Here is a 14,516-nt window from a genome sequence, read left to right as displayed (position 1 = left end):
ACTGCTGGAAGAAAACAGCAGTGGGAAATCAAGAACAGGGTCAAGTATAATAATGAGACAGCAGAAGCTTAGGGAAAGCTGAAGAATTTATATACTTTAAAAGATAACTTTAAAATTGCACTCAGTACTTTGTGACAGTTTTGTAACAGAGGGCTGTTCTCCATAGCTCCCAAAAGCAGGTCTTGAAAGTACTGAAGTGCAGTGAGCTTAAGCTGAAAGAGTGAGGCTGCAGGATGGTAAGCTTAGCCGACTTTAGAGCTGTAGGCACAGGGCTATAATTTCAGAAGAGGCTACAAACGAAACTACCACTGTGTTTTTCAGTGCAAAACCATAGAAGTGTTGCAGGTAATTGATGTTGTTCTTCTGTGAACACCTGAAAAATATTTTTGTTTTGAGGAGTTTAGATGTACTGGTTAATTCTGGTTCCGATTATTATAACCAACGCTTGGTGTTTGTAACTACTAAATCCTGTGGTCGTGTCTTCACTCTTCACAATTCTTCCATTCCTTTAATTGCAAATGGCAGCAATCAGTGTATTAAATCTGGATCTTATGTAATCCACAGTAGCTGGATAGTAGTTGAGGCATCATTCAGGGTTTCTCCTTGTACAGCCATTGGAACAGGGTCCATCTGTACTTGGTTTGTCATTTTTCAGCGTTTGGTGTTCTGTTCTCCCTCGCAGATCAAGGAGCAGCAAAGCCATCCTTCAGCTTCTTGAGCTCCAGTTCCTCCGGCGCAGCCATACCTGCCACTTCAGCCAACAGCAGCAGCGTGTTTGGCAGCGTCACCTCTTCCTCCAACCCGGCACCGGTTCCCACGCCCTTTGTATTTGGGCAAGCCAGCAACACTGTGAGCAGCACTGCTTTTGGCAATTCTGCAGAATCTACAGCATCTCAGTCATTTGGCTTCTCTCAAGAAAGCAAACCAGCAACCACATCTTCCACCACTGGTGCGGCAGTTGCTCCATTTGTCTTCGGTTCAGGAGCCAGCAGTAGCAATGCAGCAAGTTCTGGCTTTACCTTTGGAGCCACGACCACATCAAGTTCAACAGGTACATTTAAGCAGGTGCTTTTGTTTTTGCCGTTAGATCACTAAATAGATAAGCGGAGCAGGGAAATAGCGTTTCAGGGAGAACGTGTAGGCAAAACGCATGGAAATAGAGAATAGTAGCGAGTATTTACATTCAACAATATAAAAAACGCTAATGCTTGGGGCTTGGGTTTTCAGGCTGTCTGGGAAATGCAGTTTAGGAATCAACTGGCTGTGGTGTTATTTTGTGCAGTGGACAATCCTTTACTGGCTTTCGTTTGCGTAGGAACTTGGCATTGTGAGAGTGAGTTTTCCTCTCCTCAGCATCAGTCCAGTGCTGAAGGTTAAAAGTCAGTTACAACTTCTCTAGTTTCTCTCTCCCATACCTAAAACTCAATTGTTGTAAATAACATCAAGATTCGTAATGTCCATCCTTCACAAGTGTATATTACAAAAACAGTATTGATATAGGCAATTGCTGCTTTACAAAGAATGATTCTAACGAGCACGATAGCCAGTCTTTCATTTTCTTGTTTACTTGAACACAGAAATGAGAAACTGGATTTTCTTCACGTTATATATGCATTACCCCGCTGAAGTCCAAGATTAATTTAGCAGTACTGACACAGGGCTAAAGTTTCCAAATAATCTGTATTCCTGCTAGCCTGGAAATTGTTGGAAATAAAATTGAACCTGTAAGGAAGATGCAACTATTTTGATCAGATTGTTTAACCTTGTCATTCATGGAAATTAAAGTTATGTTATTTTTTGTATATCAGAAACAGCAAGAGAAAAGTCCTAAGTTACAGCAATAAGCAGACTAATTTAACCCACTAGCAAATTAGGAACTTTCAGCATCTTTTTGTTAGCGAATGAAGCTATCTATCAAAAATCTTCATGGAAGTATTTTAATGCCTTTTAGTCTGTCTTAACTTCTGTTTTCCTTCTTGGAAAAACAGTCAGCCATTCCGAGTCACGTTGCAGTGGATGGTATTTTTTGTTGCATGACATCTGCTTAAATTGCATTTAGATTAATAGTGTTATTTAGAATGTCTCTTTTTGCTCAGAGAAGTGCGTATGTTTGAAGTCACTGTTCACTCGTGTTTTTTCATCTCATTATTTCTGCTGGCCATGCGGAACCAAAGCAGCTAATTGAATAAGGTTGTTTTCTGTTACATGAAGGGACAGAATTATTCTGGTAACTGAGTTAGGTCCCTGCAAGCCTCATTTGGTCTCCAAGAATTGATAATCATAAACACTTGGATGAGGAAGGGGTGCTGATGCTTACAAGAGGAAAGATTCGCATTCTACTGATCCAAATAGATGAGGAGCTGTATTTTGAATGCTAAAAATAATTAAAAAATAAATGAGTATTCTTATTTGTGATATAAATAGCTTTTAGTAAATACAAATCAGCGTGTGCTATTTGTGGGAGTCTGTTTCTAGAACATGAATGGCTAACAGTAATTTGAGTCTAGACAACCGGTGTTTGAGGTGTATGTTGACTGACTTCAGTAAACACGCTGTTTTTCATGTTACTTAGAAGAAAAGATACAATTCTTATTATTTAGGAGGTACTATTTGTTGTTTTACGTACTCGGCTGCAAACATAAAGCTCTATAGCAAACAAAGCAACCCAGCACATACTGAAATCTCTCTTCTTTTCCCTGAGGGTCGTCCTCTTCGTTTGTCTTTGGGTCTGGGTCTTCAGCGCCTGCTGCTGGCCCAGCATTTGGTGCCAGTCAGCTACCAGCATTTGGCCAGAGCCAGGCCCCCGGCCAGCCAAACGCTCCCAGCTTTGGATCCCTGTCGACAACGCTGTTTTCAGCTGGCTCTCAGCCTGCACCACCTGCCTTTGGCTCTGTGACAAGCAGTACTCAGCCCCCTGTGTTTGGACAGCAGTCGAGCCAACAGCCAAGTTTTGGCTCTGGCACCTCCAGTGCTGGTGAGTGCTGACCATCCTCTTCCTTTCTGGTTTTGAAGAGAGCTTAGTTAGTCGGTGGGCTGGTTTCCATGAAGCTCAAGTTTCTCAAGTTTAGTGAGTGAGATGACTTCTACCTTTTGCACGTACTCAACCATAAGAATTAACCTTCATAAAAATAGTGGGCACAGGGTTAAGTAAGTTGCGTCTGATTCCTGACTCCCAAAGATGTGCTGACATCCACCAGCTTCACCGTAAGTCTTTTCCACAAGAGATTTAGCGAAGTGGAGGCTGCAACTATACTGACAATTATTGTTTTTTATTTTCCTTGGAGGGGAGGGGAAGTGATTAAAACTAGTGTTGAAAAACATGGAGTATTCCCTGATAGGTTGTACAAACCAGAATGGCAGAAGCACTGCACAACAATTGTTTTTGGATTTGTTACAGAGTAGTTTTTAGGTTTTTTTTTGCCAATTTATTTGGATTGGAGGCTTTCGTGTGTGAGATATTGCTAGTACTAGACATTTATGGGTGAAAGCTTCATTTAAAGTTCTTTTTCTGAAACACGCTGGCAAGAACGATCCTTACAATTTAAGAAAGACCTGTTCCACAGTAGCAATTATTTTTCAACTAAACACGTACAAAACTAAAACACTTGTATTTGATAACATAGTATCAGATACAGAAAAGGGTTAGGGTCAGGTAAAAAAGAAGAGGCTCTTCTCAGACATTTTACAAAATAGGCTCTGTTGAAAGTAGCCTACATTTGTATTAATCAGTAATTAGTTGGCACATCATGTTAGTTACTCTTTTGTTCTTTCCTTTAATGAAGTAAGAGTTTAAAGAGAAAAATCCCCATGGTTCATCTGTGTTACTTTGATGGTAGGAATGGTTAATGTTATTTTTTAGACTACAGTTACACAACATAGTTTGTTTAAATGGTAAATCTAGATAATTCAGTAGTGTAATTTGAGACTTCATTAATGAACTTCGGTGCACGCAGGCACAAACTAATGGCAACACAGATACCAGCAACCAGTTTGTTAGCAGTATGCCAGCAATTTTACTTAGAATCCCTTTATGATTCTCTACTGAAGTAAACTAAGTGTTGTTCCTGTGGTAATTCAGCATTTCTGGTAAACCTCCCTCCCACCCCAAGCTTTGCCATTTTGTGCAACATTTAAGCAACGTTTGTTAGAGGTAGTGGGAAGAAGGTGAGGATTTTGCTGGAAAGAATGAAATCAAATTTCAACTTTCTTATTTCCTTCTGCTCCTACTCCATCTTTTCCAGGTCCCGTATTCCAGTTTGGAGCTAATACTTCTAATTTCAACTTTCCAAGTAACCCAGGAGTATTTACTTTTGGTGCAAATCCTTCTGCACCGACAGCACCGGTACAGCCTTCTGGCTCTTCAGGATTTTCATTCAGCCAGCCTTCAGCATTTACAGTGGGGTAAGAGACTATATCAGAATTTCACTTGAGCTTTTGGTAGTATCAGTGGACTGCGTGCAGCCTCTGTTAAGTAGTGAGGTACGCAGCTGAACCTCGAATTTGTGTCTAAGCTTGGCATCTTTCCTTGCTCTATTAGTGTGACTGGCTAACTAAGCAACGATAGCTTTACAGCAGCCTAGTTGTCAAAAATATCACGCACCCGCGCGAAATGTTCATGTTCTTGAACATAAGATCTGCATTTAGCCGTTATGGTGCTGCTTACCTGCTGAACTGAGAGAGATTTAATTGCTTTTGGTTTCTGGACCTCTCTGCCTGTTCATCATACGCTGTTTGTTGCCAGCTGCTAACTAGTGAGCCAGATGATAAAACAGTTGTTCTGGAATATCTTCTCAGTGCTGCTACTGAATTTTCAGCTACTCTGCCCTAAACTCTGCACTACTAATTTCTTTTGATAGGACTAATGGAAAAAATATTTTCTCTGCCTCTGGATCTTCAGTTTCTGGTCGGAAGATAAAGACTGCGGTTAGACGTAGAAAGTAATCGCCTGGTTGGTAAAGCAACTTTCAAAGCAGCTGCTACCCTGCATTGTTCAGTTGTTGGGATTGTACCTCATGCTGGGTTAGCTGAAGTCAGATCTGCCTAAAGGAATATAAAAACTCTGCTGCCCTTTCCTTCCCTCCCCCGTTTAGTTTTTTTTTTGTAACAAGTAGAGTTGGCAACAGGGCCGTTCTCAAGCAAAACTATTTTAGAATCCAGCAAGTTACTTCTTTCACTGACTCGGCATGGTTCGGCTATAGAGATGAGTATAGCCCGCACAGTGAATGGCTTGTACAATACCTCTTCATCTGCACCACTATGTGCGCTCATCTGCGTTTACTGACGCCTCAGAATTGTAATTATACCAGTGAGGGGTTCTGTATAGATTAGAGAATGTTGGTAACGAATGATTTCTATGCTGAGTTTGTGCCGGTGTATGTGTGAAGTGAGTGAGTTTGGGTGTATTGTGCACTAAAATTTTCTGATAGAGGAAGACTGATTACAGGATGATTCATGCTAAGGACTTGTTAGATCTGTAGTTCTCCATTTAATAATTATATGCTATTTCTATATTTTCATTCTTACAGCCCTTTATCACCTGTCTCGCCTTTGTTATTTTATTATGAAACGTGTAAATACAGTTTTGTTTCTCTATGTACTTTTTTGGCATAACAGATCTGTGAAATGGAAATTTTAATTTTGTGTGTTACGGCCATTTTTGTTTAGTATTGTCTCAGATTTTATTATGTAAATCCCATTATTCAAAGTTGCCTAAATCCATTTAGAAAATCTTTAAAATTGGGAATTCTTAAAGTAAGTTTATTGGCTTTTCTGATCCATTTTTGTTTGGACCAAAAACCAGTATTGTACAAAGTATTAAGTATATATTTTTATATTTACTGAAATGGACTGTGGTGACTTTGGATAATAAGGAAAAGTTTAATATTAAAGCCATGTTTATTACAGTATAATTAACATGTTAAACCATGGGATAAATGCCATCAATAAAAACTATGAAATATTGTTGGGCGGTTTTAACTCCAAACGAAGGCCTCTGTGACTATAACTGTGCTGAGAGGCAGTGTGCTCGTTCTGAGTGACGTCACATGCTTTCCGCGACCACACTGGACTTCAGAATTCTTTAATAGCGGAGAGGTTCCAGTTCCCTGCTAGTGAAGAGCCAGACTTATAGCTCCAATAAAACTCAACTGCAACTATTGTAGCTAGACGGCTAACTCCTACAACGAAACTTAACTGTACAGACATTCACCATGACAAAGTATACCCGATTGTAAATGGACCATGTGTTTTTTCCACTTCTGTAGGAGTGAGAAAAGTTTGTTAGAGAGCAGGCAGTCTAGTAAGAGGAGGAAGAAGGCTCTTGATTCTTCAGGGACTACAGCTGAGCTTTTGGTAAGCCGCAGCATTTAGTTTATGGTTGAGAGCTGATCACTTAGTGCAGCAAACACTGAAAGCACCACTTCCCTCTCATATTAAGGGAGAAAGGCCTGTATGACCCACCTAGCTTAGAAGAGTTGATATAAATACTTTCAGATGCATTAGTGGTTATTTGGCAGCACTTCCGCCATTCAATGCTGCTTTGCATTTCTGCAGCCATACATGCCCGTGTTTTGAAATAAGATACTTTTCCAACTGTGAGCTAGACTTCACAGGAGGACAAAGGCCAACTTTCACTTTTGTCAGTCTTACAGCATGTGTAGAATTGATCAATATTGCTATCTATAGGGAAAGTGTTCAGCAACTGGACTTGAAAAGCACAGAGAAGCTGTTATTCAGGTGGTCACATGTTACCGCTGTGGAAAGATTGTATGCAGCTAGATATTTCTGGATGTCTAAACCAGAGAATTGCCGCTCAGTTTTCCTCAGCCCTTTTACCTGCCAAGTACTCAAGGTACGCATAGAAAAAATGAACAGGCACACTGTATAGGCCAGTGGATATACCTTTTTCCCTGGACAGCAATGGCTTTTTTGAGTTGTAACATTTTCTTTACCTGCTCTGGATGAGGAAATATTTTTCTACATGGTAAGAAAAACCTGAAGCATTAGCTTTGAAATTTTACTCAGCTATGGTGTTACCTGACTCCGTCTTAAATCTTAGTTTCTAGATCCACTACTAGACCAAAAGTTCTATCTGTATTCATGGTGAAAATATAAATAGGCAACATCCACCCCAGAAGGGGCTTTTGTCAGTTCTAACAAATTCAGCTTCAATCAGGTTGCACAGCCCCTCCTGAACTTCTAACACTCCAGTCAGTAGTGCTGTTCTTTGTATTTTGGTACAGATACATTTTCTGATGATGCAGTTGGAAGTCAGGTTTCTAGGTAAGACAACTGATCGCTTATAGCAGAGAATCTGAAAGTCGTAATCCAAAAAGGTAGTGACTTCATCCTGGAAAGTTCTGGAAAGGTAAGTGAGTAGAAAATGCAATTCTCAGCAGTGACTCTGGTCCCAAAAATACAATGGTACATAAAGGAAGGGTAAGAACTTCAGCAACAGAGCAGCAGGTATGCTTTAGAGAAGAGAGAAAAACTGTGCTCTGGGAGAATTCGAAACTCTTCTTCAAACTTTAATAAAACATCAACATAGTTGTAGATAGCCCTTTCTAATATACTAATGCCATAAGAACAAATATCAAAGCTCTGTAATCATGCAAAATATCAGGCTTTTTTATTCAGTATTGAAGTTATTCTGAATATACAAAGTTAGCCAGAATATAAAGTGAAAACAAGTAGTAGTTGTACTTCTGACACGTGTTTCAGTTAATAGTTTCTGCATGCTCCTGGAAACTCATTCGGATGTTCTGCTTGATATTGTATGCAAGAAATAGACAAGTGCTTTCACTCCAGAGAGAAGCAAATGATGTGTGTTGTTCACAGCTCCAAAATTATATACACGGCAATTCACTAACACTGCAGCGTAACATACCCTTTCCAGAGAAAAAGCAGCTACCCTTTCACCTCATTATTAGCTTTGACACATTAAATAACAATACTTAAGATAATCATGCAAAAAAACTTGTCACATCAATATTCAGATAATATACTTTTAAGAGGTGAGGAAATATGATCTGTGAAACAATAATAAGGGAACTGATCAACACTGCTTGCTTTCTACACATCTGTCAACGTAAGTCATTGAATTTGCCCTACTCTCCAATACTGCAGTTCCCTTCCCCTCAAAGAGTCTGCAACACGACTTAGGCAACTGCTTGGAAAACGTTTTCTAGTTACCTGCCAACACCCAAAACTATAGGAAAAACATTTCCTTAGAGGTGGAGTATTTCTCAGTATCTGCTTTCCCCGCAGGCTGACAAACAGAACAGCACCTTTCTGCAGTTATTAGCAGAGCCACTTACTTTCTTTTCAATCTACAGTTAATACATATTGTTTCCCTTAAACTTCTTTGGCGTTTGTGAGAACTCCAATACTCTGAAGGTAGCTGCTGGCACCACACTGGAACAACCCATTTCCTTTAGCTTCTGAATCATTCTGCTTTAATTTGGGCAAAAGATTCGGACTGTCATCTCAATTTTGGTTTTGGGGTAGGTCTTTGTTCATTTGGGAATGGCATTCAAAAGCAGTCTGGGAGTCTTTGTCATCTTTTGATATCATCTGATTCCATTTCTTCTTACCACGATAGTTCCTGCTACAATATCATAGGCTGTTCTGTTGTGCTGAAAAAATAGCAGTGTAATGAACGCAGGAAAAAATGAAGCAATAGAAAAATTCTTGATCAAAGCTCTTATTGTAGACCTGAAAGGAGAATAAAAATATTCAGTGCCTTATTGTCACTTTTCTGCTTAAATTAATAGTTTGCCTTCAGTTTAGCGTAGCACAAAAAAAAAAATCCCCAAACCCGCAACCTCCAGAGTTTAGAGATGATTCTACCACCTAACCTGGAAAATATTCACAATTGAATAATTCTTACATTAAAAGAATCTGAGAACAGTTCTTGGCAATCCCATTACTGCAGAGGCCAACAATAAAGAAAAGGTGCATTTCCTTCCAAACTGCACGCTTTCCACACCATTAATATGAAAGCAACATAAGCTAAGAGCACTTACGTTGTCATACTGACATTAGAAGACGGAATGACTAACACACGACTGGGTGCGATGAGTACAGATGTATCACACGTCACAACTCGCAGCCCAAGCAAGAATTTCCCTGGGGTTGCTCCACCTGCTCCCCAAATACAGATTATCTGCAAAAGAAAAGTTATTTTCAATTCCACACAACACAATGTTGTTGACTGGTTTGGCAAACGTGGCTTTCTTCAAAGTAAGTGAAAGTCTGATAGCTTCACAGAATTCAAAATGAAGAGGATTTACTTCACTGGCCAGTGATGATACTTTTTTTTTTGTTTATTTGAGCACTGACAACTATGAATTACAGAAGTTAATCTTTATGAGCAGTTACCTCATAGAAGCAGACTAATAGCCTGTAGATGAGAGCTACTATCATCATTTTCTGCAAATCTTCCATGGATGTATCTTCATCTATTTCTTCTATTATGTAATGCATAGCGAATTTAGAGATGTCTCTGTTGAAAATAAGACCATTTTAAAAACAAACAAACAAAAGCCAGAACTCATTTGTCCCTTCTCCCAGTACTGATGTTACCCCTCAATACTAGAATTCACTTCTTCAGTTCTGTTATTAAAAAAGAACAAAAGCTCTTCAGCTTCTGTGATATTAAGCCATCCATTAAAATTCCTAACAGCAGTAGGTTTCCTTCCAAGTTGCTGCCTAGTCTGTTCCATCTTTTTCATTATGAAAAAATTAATTGTTGCCACTCTTGCAACATGATGGCCTATGTAGTGAGTGAAAATTCTTGAGAGATACACAAGGGATTCCACAATCATCAAACTCTAAGTAAATGGATACCAGTATCTTCATTACAGGGTGGGCGAGGGGGACGGGAACCCAAAGCACTCTTCTCTTTTGTAACTCTGAGGCAGAATTTGCAAGTCACTCTAGGCAAGCAATGGAGCCTTCTCCCCTTTGCGCCATCAGGGTTTGTCTTCTCAGCAGTTTCAGAATGCTTTCACTGAGCAGTTGAAACTTTCAGCCATTTCCCCTAACAAAGCTATGCAAAGCAGCAGTTTGGAATCAGCTGTGTATCTTCACAAGTCAAACCACAGATGTGACATCTGATATGTGGAATAGACACACTTGCAATGTGTACACTTACTTAGGAGATGACTTTTTAGTGACCCCTCTAGATGATAATTTCTATTTAAATAAATAGAAAGGTGCAGTCCCACTTGAAAACAATCCATACGTGCACTACTTGCTCTCCTCTCTATTCAGGATCCAAAAAGATAAGGAACTGAGAAAATGATAGTATGGCACAATCTGCATTTCCCTTCAGTACAGTGTTGGCCTGAAGCCTTTGTCCTGAGCTAGTGAGGATGTGCTTTTTCATGACAACTCCTCGGCTTGGCCTCCAGCACACAGCTCGCCAGGAAAAAAAAAGGATGTTTTTCTGAAGCTACTTGTAAGCAACTTTGTGGCTCTTGCAAGAGCAGTAATACTGAATGTACTGTACGTTAATTCAAAAAGAAAAAAATTCTCTTTCCATCACCGTCATCATTTTGCACAAGCGATACGCATGTAGCTGTTCTCCAACTTCCCAGTACATTCTGTATCATTTTCAGCCTACAAAACCAAGCTAGAATACAAGCTCTCAGGTTAGAGTTGGAGGCTTTGGCAACTGAACAGAACTGAGAGGTTGGCATTTTAATTGCCCACTTATTTGAACAATGAACACTGGTAATTTACACTGACATTTACTGTTTTGGATTTTACCCTCTTCCACACACCTTTCAAGCAGCAGTTCAACCTGCCCAAAAGATGCTATCTCTATAGTATCAGTTTACATTCAGTCAACATTTGGAAGGCTCTTTTAGCACAAAACTTCAATTCTGAAATGTAAGTGTACTGACCATGCTAAGCCTCAATCTCCTCATAAGACTGAAATATATGGATATATCAAAGTGGAGGAACTGAATCAGCTATGGAATGAGAACTGCTGAAGAAGGAGACAGTCTTTGAGGTAATTAATCACTAAGAAAAAATACAGCAAGTATAAAAATGTGAAGACTTCCATTCCGGTGTATAGTTGATGCGCATTATGCTCAGTCCATTTTTCCCCCTCAGCTCATGCACAGTAAAGCCTGCAGCATGGTAACACTCCTAACAACCTTCCTGTTGATACACATTTGATATACATGATCTGAAATAAAAAAAACTTCTTAAGGTTTTCTCACTGAGATTTTTTTAAAGAGCATTTAAAAAACTTGTTAATTCCCTCAAAAAATTAGACTCTAAGTCAGTCTAATTGATCCTCAGTAACAGGTTTGTGAGCCTGCAAAATTACTCTGGTAGAAATTCTTCCCCCTGCCATCAGCTGACCCCAGATGAGGAAAGATTGAAAAGGAGGTTAACCTAGTGGGGCTATTTCCTCAACTTGTGCCAGTTAGAAAGAGATGCCAGATGCATAACCACAGCACGCATACATCACAACACCTCAAAGAGCACAAAGACCTTAGAGCTGTAAAAAATAAACCTTTAAATTGTTCTACTTACTTAATCCCACTGAGGTGCATAATACTTAAAACAATGGTTGCCTTTATGAAGAACAGAATGAAGAAATCCACCATCTCTGCTATGAACCTGTGGGCCAGCGAAGGGATAATAAACTCCCGACCTGCAACAGAAGCAGCTACGATTACCCAGATTGTACTGCGCCAAAAAGTTAATTCTCTTAAGGACATTTCACATGTACCTTTCTGCAAGAACACAGCCAAGAGCTTTATCTCAGCTCACACCAAGAATTCTTCTAAAGAAGTCTATCAGTTAAAAAAACAAATCTGAATTACTTGAGTTATACAAGCCTTCAGAAATTTAAATCAATCTCTTTCAGAACTCAGAGTCCCCTCATAATTAGGATTACAGACAAAACCCCAACCCTCTAAAGAGCTGAAGCGCAGTGAAGATGCATCCATTTTTGCATTCTTTTTCTTATAACAGCTCCATATAGAACAGATTTCAGTAAATGTGAGAGTTCGGATGAAGATTCCTATATCCCCACTGGTCCACCACAACCTTTGTACCCCAGCAGCAATCCTTCAGCACGTACCAAATTCCACTCTGAAAGCAAACCACAGCCTACTTTGTCTCAGGTCAGACCCAGAAACAGGAGCAGCGTAAGTGTTAGTCATATCTGACATAAACATTCCTGTAGACTGTTTACAGCACGGCTCACTGCTCTACGATGAGCCAGAAAACGTAACCCATTTCCCCAGCTTCGTTGGCCAAGGGCAGACGGGGGCAAAATAAACAGCATTTCTGTGAATGCCTATCCCCACACACGGGAAAAGGAGAAAAGGGGGAAAAAGGAAATTCTCACCCCAATCTAAAAAAAAAAAAACCATCATGAAAAACATTATTGCTTTATGCTGAACTGGGTGAAATTTAGCTTCTAGAACTGCTACTGCCAGTCCTGGCCTCACAAGCAGTGTGTGTGAAGCTGCAAGCCCATGGAACTTCCGTACTTTAAACGCAGTAAGTAGAACAAAGGAGTGATTACACAAGAGCAAGTTCTTAATGCAACTCAGCTTGCATCTTCCCTTCATACCTGTTTACACTGGTAACTGCATTGATACGATCTATCAAGTAGCATGACTTATATACGGAATACTAAAATAGATCCAGTTTGCATTGCTGAAGCATATCCAAGTTGTCAACTACCTTCTAATGGAAGATTCTGTAGCTCAGCCTCCCCGGCCCAGCTCAAGCATCTAGCAGCAGAATGCACAGAGCAAATGCACTCCTCAAATGGAGCACGGTGGCTGACGGTAGCAGCAGTGTCATTTGAACATGCAGACACAGTGACTGAGTAAGGGAGAAGTGTTTGTGGCTGTGGAAGTAAGTATTCAAGTTACATTAAACTCTGTTAAGAAATGGTGACAGCCCTTAGGCTCCAGCATTGCCACCACAGTGATTTAAGGAGATCTTTCTCACACCAGAAGTTAACGTCTGTGGCAGGAACAGTGGAAAGCAATGCGCATCCACCTCAGCTCAAAGCCCAAGCTCTTACATGAAGCTTGCCATTAAGGTGGGTTTCCACTAATCGGGCAGTGACACAGGGCAACTGAAGCCTGAGTGTGCTTTGTTCTACTGTTCTCAGTGTAAGAGCAGTAATCTGCTACAGTAAGGCAGGGAGGGGCAAGGGGACAAAATGTCTTAAACTACAATTACCATCCATCAAGAGCTCGCTGCCACGCAGGGTACAACTAATGTCAGTGTTCTGACACTCGCCTGCAGGCAGACTGCGCTGGAGAGGCGGTCACCTGCTCCACGTTTTGACACTCCAGCTGGAAGCGTGCAAGGTTAACAAGCTGTCACTTATTTCAGCTTATATAAGCACGCAGGGCCATAACCTACAGCAAGCACCAGGATAGAAACACGTCCTCTCCTGCCAAGCTTGCTCCAAGGACAATAATCCACAGCAGAAAAGGAGATGTAATCACTTGAGCTGTTTCAGATGCATCCCCTCACAATCTGGAGCACTGGGTCATGCAAAGAACTCCCTCAGGTAGGCCAGGTGTCACGACAGTAGTGAAGATTGAGAATAACCATGTTCAGCAGCAGAAAGAGCTATCTGTACCCCCAGTTGCCTTTGGCATACAGAATTTCTTCCTAGAGCTAGATAAAAACCCAGGAATCATTTCCATCTGCCTTTGTAATCCTCTGCCTCCAGGACAGGCAGGTTCTGTTCAAAAGCAGCCTACAATCCCAAGTTAAAGAAAACACTACTTTACACTACAACCTTCTTTAAACAACACCTGCTAAAAACCAGGAAAAGCAAGTTAGATTCCCTTCCTTTCACAGAGAACGAAGAAAGGAAGGAAAATGCTCTTCCTTGACACCCAGACAGCGAGCTCATACAAACGGTGCAGCTCCATCTGCTGCACTTGGCCCAGCGGAGGGCCAGGACACCTGGCTTTTCTCCAGAGGCCTCAGCAGCGCAACCAGACGGACACCTGTCCACCAGCGCTCGCAGTGCTGCTCGGCAGCCCTGGAATGAAGGAGTCAGCCATTCCTCCACCCCGTGAGGAAGCACCTGCACGCTCCGCATGCTCTCTCCCATGCGGGCAGAGAGTTTGCTTTGCAGTCAAGCAAGTATAAACAGAAGCACTGCTATACACGCTCCGCAAATATTTACATCTGAAACAAACTTCTGTGCCAGGCCCTGCTGAGAGCCCGCTGAACGTAAGCGCAGCTTTACTTCTTCCCTTCGTCATCGCTAGACGACGTTACTGGGGCACCGCGACCGCAGCGAGAAGAGCGGATGAAGTCGGCCCAGCTCACACCACCCACACCGCGCTAGGAAAGGTGGGTGCCGCGAGAGCGGCATCTGCACGAGTACGGCACAAACGCCGGCCTCGAGCCGCGGCCACGCGCAGCCCCCCCCCGCATTCCTCCTGCCGACCGAGCTCCGCACCCGCAGGCCCAGCACCGGGGCCGCCCCCACTCACCTGCCGGCCGGC

The 14,516-nt window shown here is 41.4% G+C and overlaps 2 protein-coding genes across 6 annotated transcripts in view; one reads left to right on the top strand and one right to left on the bottom strand.

The window, feature by feature from the left end:
• Nucleotides 1-5,976, top strand: part of NUP153 (nucleoporin 153) — a 46,865-nt gene extending 40,889 nt beyond the window's left edge. For all 5 annotated transcript variants that reach the window (XM_021385466.1, XM_021385470.1, XM_021385469.1 and 2 more), the window contains exons 19-22: nt 683-1,051; nt 2,702-2,974; nt 4,242-4,401; nt 4,857-5,976. In XM_021385466.1, coding sequence (XP_021241141.1) covers nt 683-1,051; nt 2,702-2,974; nt 4,242-4,401; nt 4,857-4,941 — 887 coding nt within the window. In that variant the 3' untranslated portion in view covers nt 4,942-5,976. The remainder of the gene's footprint in view (nt 1-682; nt 1,052-2,701; nt 2,975-4,241; nt 4,402-4,856) is intronic.
• FAM8A1 (family with sequence similarity 8 member A1) lies at nt 7,599-14,510 on the bottom strand. Its single transcript, XM_021385472.1, has 5 exons — nt 14,505-14,510; nt 11,551-11,671; nt 9,379-9,502; nt 9,024-9,163; nt 7,599-8,712 (listed from the first exon to the last, which is right to left on the bottom strand). Exons 2-5 carry the CDS (start codon nt 11,622-11,624, stop codon nt 8,568-8,570), a joined length of 483 nt encoding a protein of 160 aa, XP_021241147.1. The 5' UTR covers nt 11,625-11,671; nt 14,505-14,510; the 3' UTR covers nt 7,599-8,567.

The sequence above is a fragment of the Numida meleagris genome, chromosome 2, assembly GCF_002078875.1.
Source record: "Numida meleagris isolate 19003 breed g44 Domestic line chromosome 2, NumMel1.0, whole genome shotgun sequence".
Lineage (NCBI taxonomy): Eukaryota > Metazoa > Chordata > Aves > Galliformes > Numididae > Numida > Numida meleagris.
This window is presented reverse-complemented; position numbering and strand designations above follow the sequence as displayed.

Bases quoted from the DNA above. Each gene is read 5' to 3' on its own strand.
- FAM8A1 (XM_021385472.1), bottom strand. From the start codon at position 11,624: ATGGTGGATTTCTTCATTCTGTTCTTCATAAAGGCAACCATTGTTTTA. The intron at 9,164-9,378 runs GTAACTGCTCAT...TTTCTTTTGCAG, and splicing joins TATTAGTCTGCTTCTATGAG to ATAATCTGTATTTGGGGAGC. The intron at 8,713-9,023 runs GTAAGTGCTCTT...TTCTCCTTTCAG, and splicing joins TCTAATGTCAGTATGACAAC to GTCTACAATAAGAGCTTTGA.